At 41.3% G+C, this 11,079-nt stretch overlaps 1 protein-coding gene across 1 annotated transcript; it reads left to right on the plus strand.

Annotated features, from left to right (window-relative positions):
• Positions 1 to 7,553: 7,553 nt before the first annotated feature.
• LOC149158074 (3-ketoacyl-CoA synthase 1-like) lies at positions 7,554 to 9,763 on the plus strand. Its single transcript, XM_089437702.1, has 2 exons — positions 7,554 to 8,520; positions 8,925 to 9,763. Exons 1-2 carry the CDS (start codon positions 7,676 to 7,678, stop codon positions 9,517 to 9,519), a joined length of 1,440 nt encoding a protein of 479 aa, XP_089293828.1. The 5' UTR covers positions 7,554 to 7,675; the 3' UTR covers positions 9,520 to 9,763.
• Positions 9,764 to 11,079: the final 1,316 nt, after the last annotated feature.

The raw sequence follows: 11,079 nt of genomic DNA on the forward strand, positions 1-11,079 counted from the left end.
GGCGGGCGCACCCGTGCACGAACCCACCGCCAACACACAACAAGAGGTAATAACCAAGAGCGCATCAACTCGGCGTTGGGCGGGCGGGCTCACCGTGCACGACCCTTGCCCACGCCACAACCCGGTCTAATGCGATAATAGTGTGGGCGCCCGTGCACACCACCGAACCTCAACTCGACCTTCGACTCGCCCTTCGCCCGGCTCGGCGGGCTCATCCACCGAACTGCAGTAAGCTGCGCCCTTCTCCAAGTGCGCACTACTCTTTGTGCGATGTGAGAGCGATGTCAAATGAACCGCAGGTCGCCCTAAGTATATACGCCTCCTAACTGTGCGTAGTCTCCTGGCCGACGCTACATAATACAACGATGAACGCCCTCTTGCCTTTGTTTCACACGTCGGCTTGGTTATGTTCATCGCTCACCCTTCCATCGCATATAAACATACTTCGCACGCCCATAACTTATATTATTCCGCGCGCCTCTATGCGATGGTGACTAACACTTAGTCATTTTTGCGAGTTGGAGGAGCGCGCGCCCGGGCACGACCTCAGGGCGTTACATCCTCCCCCACCAGAAGTCATTGTCGTCCCGACAATTCCTGCTCTTCTCTTCAACTTCCTGTCATACTTCGCGATCTTGTCCTTCCATCTCCAAAGTGAATCCTCTGTCTCCCAGCTGTCCTCCTCCGGTGCATCCTTCCATCTGCAAAGAAATTCCCGTCGCATGTGGCAACCAACTCCTGTAGTTCTGAGACTCAAAATCTTCTCCAACTCTAGTCCTGGTCTGTCCACAATCCCGGTTGGTCCTCTCGTCGGTTCAACCCTCTCTGGATGGTCTGAATCAAGTCTACATCTCTTCAACTGACTCACATGAAAAACTGGGTGTTTCATGTTCATATGGCGTGGAAGCTCCAGCTCGTAAGAAACTTCCCCCACTCTCTTCTTCACTCAGAATGGTCCCTCATACTTCCGTGTCAGTTTGCTCGTCGTCCCCTTGGCTGGCTGAAACTGCTCCCCGGTAATCCTGAGAAACACCATATCTCCCACACTGAAGTGTGCCTCCCGTCTTCCACGATCAGCATACTTTTTCATCCTCCTTGCAGCATCGTGCAAGCGTAACCGTGCTAACTCCAAGGTCTCCTCCCAAGCCTTCATGAACTTTCTTGCATGAGGACTTCTCAAGAAGCCTCCCGTCACTACGGTATGAGGTGCAACCGGCATCTGCCCATTCACCAACTCAAATGGACTATACCCTGTCGCGGAACTCTTTTGAATATTGTAGCTAAACTGAGCAATATCCAAGAGTTCGGGCCAATTCTTCTGATCAGCCGTCACATAATGTCGCAAGTAGTCCTCCAGCAATGCGTTGATCCTCTCGGTCTGCCCATCTGTCTGCGGATGGTAACTCGAACTCATCAACAACTCTGTCCCGACCAACTTGAACAATGTGGTCCAAAATCTCCCTGTAAAACGCGGATCTCTATCCGACACAATACTCAACGGCATCCCCCAATACTTCACTATGTTCTTAAAGAACAACTCCGCTGTCTGCTCGGCTCCACAAGGTATCTTTGTAGGAACAAAGACAGCATACTTGGAAAAACGATCAACCACGACCATTATCCCATTATACCCCTGAACCTGTGGCAACTGAGTGATGAAGTCCATCGAGACACTCATCCATGGCCTCTCTGGAATCGGTAAAGGCTGCAACAGTCCTCCTTGTCTCTAAGTATCCGATTTGTCCTGCTGACAAATGATGCACGTATGTACATACTCCTCCACATCCTCTCTCATCTTCTCCCAAAAGAATCCTCTCTCCAACAATGCCAAAGAACGACGCTGCCCTGGGTGGCCAGCCCACAGAGAATCGTGGCATTCCTTCAAAAGGTGCCTCCTGAGTCCGGATGACTTTGGAACATAGAGTCGGTTTCCAAAGAACAAGAACCCGTCTCGTAGAAAGAACTTTCGTGTCTTCCCCTCCTTTATCTGCTTCACTATATTCTGCGCCAAAGTATCGGTTTCAACACTTCCCTTGATCTTATTCTGCATCTCTTCTGACATCTGAACTCGAATCCTACTCCTTGCTTCCCGGTCTTCTTCCTCCTCCAATGCTGCAAGTTGTCCCTTCCTGCTAAGGGCATCTGCTACCGCATTGTGTCTACCCGGTCTATACTCGATAGTCATGTCGAATTCTGCCAAGAAGTCCTGCCAACGAGCTTGCTTTGCAGAAAGCTTCGGTTGTGATGCAAAATAACTTGCTGCAATGTTGTCAGTCTTGACAACAAACGGCTTCCCAATCAGGTAATGCCTCCACACATGAAGACAATGAATGATCGCAGTCATCTCCTTCTCATGAACCGGATACCTCCGTTCTCTATCCTGCAACTTCCGACTCTCATATGCCACCAGATGCCCATCCTGCATAAGAACCCCTCCTATGGCAAAATATGAAGCATCAGTGTGTACCTCAAACGGTCTCTCGAAGTCAGGCAACTTCAGTATCGATGCTGTAACCATCCTCTTCTTCAAGTCATCAAATGCCTCTTGACATTTGCTCGTCCAACTCCACCTCTTGTCTTTCTTCAATAATTCTATCAGTGCCGATGTCACTTTGGAGTACCCCTCTACGAACTTCATGATCATGACTGGGTTCAACCCAGTCCTCAATCGCCTTCACTCTGCTCGGCTCCATCCGTATGTACCTTTGACCAACAATATGCCCAAGGAACGGAATCTCAGTCTGAGCGAACACACACTTAGACTTCTTCAAGAACAACTGATTTGTCCTCAGTGCCTCGAATACCATCGCCAAGTGTTTCTTATGATCCTCCATGTTGTCACTGAACACCACTATATCGTCCAAGTACACTACTACGAACGAATCCAAGTATGGTCGTAGAACATCGTTCATCAAAGTGCAAAACGTAGCAGGAGCATTGCACAAACCAAATGGCATAACAAGGAACTCAAAGCTACCATACCTTGTTCTTATCGCGGTCTTCTTCTCGTCTCCTTCAGCTATCCGCACCTGATAATACCCATGCCTCAAGTCCAGCTTGGAAAACACTCGGGCTTTCGCAAGCTTGTCAAAGCAATCAGCAGCCAATGGCAAAGGATACCTATTCCTTACCGTCTGCTTGTTCAATGCATGGTAATCACAGCACATCCGTAGCTCATTCGAATCCTTCTTCCGCTGGAATAATACCGGAGCTCCATAAGGGGACCTTGAAGGTCTAATGAAACCTACCTCAGTTAACTCCTTTAACTGGCGTTTCAATTCCTCCAATTTAGGCCCTGACAATCGATAAGGTGCTTTAGCTGGGGGTTGCTTTCCTGGCTCAAGCTCAATGCTATGGTCCACTGCACGCCTTGGTGGAAGTTTCTTTGGAAGCTCATCAGGCATCAAATCCGCATACTTGGTAAGCACATCAGATATCTCAGCTGGAACAGGCGTCCCCACTCCATCACCTTCAACATCCTTGAACATCACCGCATATGTCTCCATATTTGAATCCTTCATAGCCTTCTCCAAACTCAGTGCCGAAACATGCTGCACCTTGACTTCTCTCCTTTGCCTATGAGTGGGCAAAGTCCAAGTTTGTGACTGTCTAACCAGCACCACCTCATCACGAAGGGGGACAACAATAGCCTTGTTGCCCTTCAAGAAATCCTGTCCGAGTATCATATCAAAGTCATTCATCTCCATCACCGTGAAGTCCAACTGACCTTTCCAGTCTTTTATCTGCACAAGTACATCATGTACCAACCCCGCCACCTTAGCTCTAGAGTTCACTGCCTTGACCTCCATATTCGATGGGGTGATCGTCAGCCCAGCCTCTTTTGCCAACCATGTCGTCATAAAGTTATGAGTGGCACCCGTGTCCACCAGAGCTTGAATGGTCTTGCCATGAACCATCAAGTCCACGAAACCCAGACTATTCATCCATGATTTTTCCATAACCTTATCAGCTTCACCTTTCATGAGCAACCCTGCTCTATCAGGCTTCACCATTTCACCTTCGTCACGAGCAACCTTTGCTCTGATACCAACTGTCACGCCCCCAATTCTTTTTTCGTTTAATTGAGCGGGTGCGGCACCGCCTAAGTTATTAAGATGTTCCATCGTTAATAAACTTTACGAACTACGCCTTAACAATTCATAACCATCATGAATTCATATTATTAATGTGCGGAAACCATTAACAATATACAATAATAAATCAACTCGACAATATAATAATAAACTCTTTTATTATATTTGCAAAGTTACAAAACCAGGAGGGCGCCCGCCCGTGCAAGACCGCTTGCCAAAACTCCACCGAATACAAATTTACAACATATAACATGTACACCCTTCGTGTCGTCGGGCGGGCGGGCGGGCGCACCCGTGCACGAACCCACCGCCAACACACAATAAGAGGTAATAACCAAGAGCGCATCAACTCGGCGTTGGGCGGGCGGGCTCACCGTGCACGACCCTTACCCACGCCACAACCCGGTCTAATGCAATAATAGTGTGGGCGCCCTTGCGCACCACCGAACCTCAACTCGACCTTCGACTCGCCCTTCGCCCGGCTCGGCGGGCTCATCCACCGAACTGCAGTAAGCTGCGCCCTTCTCCAAGTGCGCACTACTCTTTGTGCGATGTGAGAGTGATGTCAAATGAACCGCAGGTCGCCCTAAGTATATACGCCTCCTAACTATGCGTAGTCTCCTGGCCGACACTACATAATACAACGATGAACGCCCCCTTGCCTTTGTTTCACACGTCGGCTTGGTTATGTTCATCGCTCACCCTTCCATCGCATATAAACATACTTCGCACGCCCATAACTTATATTATTCCGCGCGCCTCTATGCGATGGTGACTAACACTTAGTCATTTTTGCGAGTTGGAGGAGCGCGTGCCCCGGCACGACCTCAGGGCGTTACACTGGCCGTCTCCTTGGCCCAATCTACAATGTATCGCTCTGCCTACACAACGCCGAAAGACTCACTTATAAAAACAATACAGTATCGTGCACAATCCTCTCCACGGATTTCTAACTACACACTAAAAAAACCAATAAATAACAACCCTATTCTTTTGAGTATCCGTTGACAAGGAAATCTCATCCTCATGGGCACGTCTTTTGACAGCTACGCCTTCTCAAAGGTTTGGAACTCAAATTTTGACTTAGGAAATCTTCATGATCTCCTTCCCTGCTCTCATACCACCTGATAGTGACCAATTCTGGGGTCCTTCAAAGTCAATTTCCTATGGGTTATGGGCCCACAAAAATTCACAAACCTTCACCTAATTTGCAGCAACAAACCCGCAACCTAAAAAAAGTTCCAAGTTTCCTTCCACATTCACGCATTAATGAAGCAACAAACAAGATTCGGTTCTACAGTGCCTCAATTCCTATCTCGAGGTTGGATTATCTATGGTTGCCTCTCATTATTAAACAAGCGCTGATTGCATTGTGGCCCGCCTTCAAGCAAAATACACCTCAGGTCGGCAGGTCGAGACTAGTCAGGGTTCGGCTAGTCAGAAGGAAGGTCGGGCTTGTTGGGTTAGTTGGGAATTAATCATTCAAACTCGTCTGTGGCGGCCCGACTACGTCATGTCTTGAACACAATCGCCCCATCGTTAATGTATCATCGTTGATCCATCATGTGATCAATGATGGATCATCCCTGCTGGAAGTTAGGTTTATCGTTCGACTCTTGGTGCTAATGAGATCCTCTTCTTAGACATGACCGCGGCCCTGCAACATTAAGTTCTCGACCTTACGCTTACAATCATAATTACACAGGGTTTACTCACACAAGATGCACATGATTTTATTAAAATGAATTCGATTACATAGTAAGGGCGCTCAGTACTTGGCCGTCTCCTTGGCCCGATCTACATTTTGTCACTCTACCTACACAACGCCCGAAGGCTCACATATAAAAGAAATACAATATCATGGATATCTTAGATCCACGATCCTCTCCACAGATTTCTAACTACACGCTAAAAACAAACAATAAATAACAACCCTATTCTTCTAAATATATGTTCACAAGGAAATATGGAACTCAAATTTTGATTTGGGGTATGGATGCTTTATATGAGAATATATTCATTCATGATCTATCTATCTATTAGAAATCAAATATTTTGAAATGCAAATTTTTTTAAAGATATTTGATTCCTCTCAATGCACAATATATCTGGAGTTAAAATAGATATAGGCTGATAATTATAAATATAAATATAATTATTATTAATTTTTTTTAATTTAATTCAATTTTGTTTTATACATGTTTAAGACATAACAACATTTCTTACATATTTTTTTTGATTGACTTAAAATGTTTAACAATACATTACATGTTTAATGGAACATGATATCTGTTACATAATATATTGTTACATACTATGTTGGAGAACAAATCAAGGCATAATTATTATTATTTTTTTAATGCAATTTGAGTGAGTCAAAATGTTTATAAAACAAGACAATAAAAGATTTTACAACATCTCTTTTACAGTGTGTTGAATAATACCTCTTAAAACAATTAAATTTCCAAAATATTTTAAAATATACAGTGAAAATAAAGATAAACTATTTCCTTGCTCCACATGTATAATAGATAGATGAACTCCTTATGTACTCCACATGTATAATAGATATGGAAAGGAAAAAAAATGAGCAAATTTTGTGAATTCCTTTTATAATTTAAGATGAAATGTACTTTTTCTTTTCAACAGAAAAAAAAACATAACATCTTTATTAATAAAAATGTTTGATATAGCAGATAGATAATACCAGCTTTCAACATTTTGCACACAGCCATACACCTTACAATAAACATCTAGTAAAATTTCAATACCCTGTAATCAGAATTTTCAGATTCAAACACACAACCAAAAAAACTACCGCCATCTCCAAACAAAGAAGTACAAAAAAGCCAAAATATACCCTGATCAAAATTCAATAAAACACATATAAATCTATCCATCCATATAAAATTCAAAGGAACAGATATAAATCTGTCCATCCATATAAAATTCAAAGGAACACATATAAATCTATCCATCTATATAGAAATGTACTTATCCATTGTTTTTCCAAAATCCTAGAAAATGATGACATCATTCAGAAAAAGAAGTATGCTTGTGAACAGGAAATATGCATGTGGATAATGGCTACTTTTAATGATTTGAGACCAAAATCCTAGAAAATGATGACATCATTCAGAAAAAGAAGTATGCTTGTGAACAGGAAATATGCATGTGGATAATGGCTACTTTTAATGATTTGAGAGAGACAGACTTTGCAAGATTGCATGGCGTTGGTTGTTAATAGTGTAATAATCTTTTCTAGCATCTTGAAAATGTGACCATACGCACATGGATATAGCTACCCATCTCTATTGGTTAGGTGGAACGGTGGTAAATGGTCAATATAGTAGTTCTGTCCGGCCCCATGGCCTTGATTGTTTTCTATTTCGGTTGTTCTGTTACATGCTAGGTCTCCTATTATATCGTTTAGAACTTCTATCATATTTTGATCGGATTTTAGATTTGTTGAAGCTTGAATCTTGACTCTGGATTGATTGGATATAAATTTGTTGAAGCTTGAATCTTATCTCTGGATTGATTTGATATAGTATAAGTGTGTTCTTAGGTGTTGGTGCAACATGGTGAACGATATAAACATGTTATTCATTCCATCATGGAGGGGAATGTTTACAGAGTTATGGAGGGCACGGGAGCTTAATTATGGCACTGTAACCTTGTTAGCTTCGCTAGGATTGTTCGTGCTGTGCTACTTTATGTTAACCAGGCGGTCTGGGTCTCCAATATACTTGGTGGACTTTGCTTGTTTCAAGGCTCCAGATGAGTTGAAACTAACCCGAGAAATTTTCGTGTCACGTGCTAAGAAATGCGGATATTTTGATGAGGACAGCGTGGAGTTTCAAAGGAGAGTAATGGAGTCAGCGGGGATTGGGGAGAGAGCCTGCGCTCCGGCAGCTCTCTTAGCTTCGCCGCCCAGGCCCACCTTGGATGAGGCTCGAAGAGAAGCAGAGATGGTAATGTTCGGTGCTGTGGATGAATTGTTTGAGAAATGTGGAGGACTGAGGCCTGAGGATATTGGGATTCTGGTGGTCAACTGCTGCGCATTCAATCCCAGCCCTTCACTGGCCGATATGATCGTCAATCACTATAAAATGGGAGAGGGTATTCTCACCTACAATCTCTCAGGCATGGGGTGCAGCGCAGGGATTGTTTCTCTGGATTTGGCCACAAATGTGCTGAGATCAGGACGCCTCAGGGATTCGTATGCCATGGTGGTGAGCACAGAGATTCTTACTCTGAATTTCTATACAGGCTCTAACAGATCCATGTTGTTGCCCAATTGCTTGTTTCGTGTAGGTGGTGCAGCCATTCTTCTATCCAACAGAAGAGCAGATCGGAGCAGAGCCAAATATCAACTTTCCCACGTTGTTTCGGTTAACACTGCAAGTGATGATATGTCGTACAGGTATGTGTTTGTAATTTGACTTTAGACATGGCATGTGCCACTTTCCAGATTAGTTTTAGTTTCTTTGAAGGTGAGTGGATGGTAGATTTCTGGAATATTGGGATGTAAATTAAAATGTGATTTTTGTATTCAAGTTTTCTGTGATTCATAATGAATTAAACAAAGTTTTTGGGAAAAATTACATGTGAGAATTTTTTGGCAATGCATACATAAATTAAAATTCTCCAAAAATTCATAATCAATATAGAAATGGCCAATCAAGTTAAAAATACGTAATCAACTTAACGAATTTACTTTACAAAATACATACTCAACACGGTTTTAGAGAATGTATTTTAGAGAATGTAATTTTATAATAAATAAAATTATGTTTTTTTTCTAAGGGAAAAAAATATGTCATACAGGGGCAACTTCATGGATGATGACGAGGCTGGAAATCCAGGTGTCATTATCTCTCGTGATGTCAAGGAGGCAACCAGCCATGCAATGAAGCAAAATATAAAAACCCTAAGCCCCCTGTTTCTTCCTTTCTCACAACAGATATTGTACATCCTGTACAGGCTACTTTCAAGGAGGAGGCCGGACTCCAAGCCGTACATGCCGGATTTTCGACTGGCATTCGAGCATTTGTGCGTTCATGTCGGAGTGAGGACGGTTTTGGACGAATTCATGCAGAATCTGCGTTTAAGTGATCGTGAAATGGAGGCCTCTCGCATGACTCTCCACAGATTTGGGAATACGTCGAGCAGTGCTATCTGGTACGAGCTGGCATACCATGAAATCAAGGGTAGGGTGAAGAGGGGAGATCGCGTGTGGCAGCTTACGTACGGTGCAGGATTCATGAGCCACAGCGCCGTGTGGAAGGCGTTGAGCACTCAACCCCAGCTCCCCAAAAATCCAAATCCAAATCCATGGCGGGATTGTATAGAGGATTATCCTCATTATCCTCCTATCGACGACACTAGCGCGCTTTTCCTCGAACAAGCCCTCAAGTCGTAAAGCACTAGGACCTATATATGGCACAGTCTTTTATTATAAATAAAATTGCCAAAAAGCCCGGACGGATACACCCATGGGCAAAAAATAGAAGTGCAAAACATGTATAGTAGATTTGTGTCATCGCACTTCATCTAATGACAAGCTTGCTACTATGTTATTATTATGCAATTTAGTTATTATGATGATGTAATTTAGTTGCTTCACTGGAAGGACACCTTTGAAAATTATTTCACATTGCTGTGAGCTGTATTTTCCACTCTCGACTTGTGGCAGAGCATTTTTTTTTGGGGGCCTTGAGCACTTTTTCCCTTTGAAAATTATTTCACTTTCTTGGCGCTGTATTTCCACTCTCAACTTATAAAAAAATATGCATCTTGTCGAATTTTTGGTCGGTGTGGCAAGGCATTCTTTGGGCATGGAGTGCCTTGAGTTTTTTTTTTCATTTTATTTTTTTCTTTTGTGGTACTCTATATATAAGAGTGTAATGTTTTAATTGTTTAAAATAAAATTTCTATAGTGTAATGTGTGATGTTTTAATGGTTTAAAGTAAAATTTCTATTATTTAGAAATGTAAAATAAACATATAAAAACAAAAGTATTTGGTTGTTAGTGTTTTAGTGATTTGTGAGATAAATATTTTGTTTAAAAAATTATAATTTGGGCCTATTCAAGGCATTGGGGATTGTATTATGTCTAAGTCACATTAGGTTTAGCATGGTTAGGTTTTTCTTAATGTTTCTTTCCAACTTTGACTAGTTTTGAACCATAACCACCTTACAAGACAAAACCTTTTTGAAATAAAAATATTTTTTATCCCTTTAATATTTAAAATTGATAAAATGAAAAATGTTTGGTAAACACCAATAGGAATCCATGATAAGCATCAAAATACTTACAACATCTCATATTGTCTAGTTTTAAAAATTCATAAAAATTAACTAAATTATATCTTTATTTTAAAATATTGTTGTTATTAATTTTAAAAAGAATTAATATATGAATTAAACATACATACATTTTAAAAAACATATAACAAAATTCTTAACCATATTCCATCTAGATTAATTTCTACCACTCACCTAATTACACCAACAATTGTATCTATTTTGGAATAGGGCTTCAACAAATCTAATTTAATTATCAATAATTATTATGTGGATGGTAGGGATCTAATCTCCATAGAATATTCTAGAATATTCATAGTAATACACAGATCAATTGTTGAAATTTATCTCTAAAATAGTTATCATCTTTCTTACTCTTTTAATTAAATCAATTAACTAAAATAAATGTCATATAAACAAGTGTCATACAAAGTGAGTTATGTTTTTTGGGCATGTGGTATTGATAAGCCATCGAATTTGCGCATGGTATTGTATCAAAGCCTATTTGTAAATTAAGAATCTCCATGGTAAAGTGGAGGTCAATCTTATATATATATATATATATATATATATATATATATATATATATATATATATATCATTATTATTCTTATTAATTGTAAAAAGAATATATATATATATATCAATTCTTTTTACAATTAATAAGAATAATAAT

The sequence above is a fragment of the Pinus tabuliformis genome, chromosome 5_2, assembly GCF_031772625.1.
Source record: "Pinus tabuliformis cultivar Carrire ecotype Pingquan chromosome 5_2, CPIR1, whole genome shotgun sequence".
NCBI lineage: Eukaryota > Viridiplantae > Streptophyta > Pinopsida > Pinales > Pinaceae > Pinus > Pinus tabuliformis.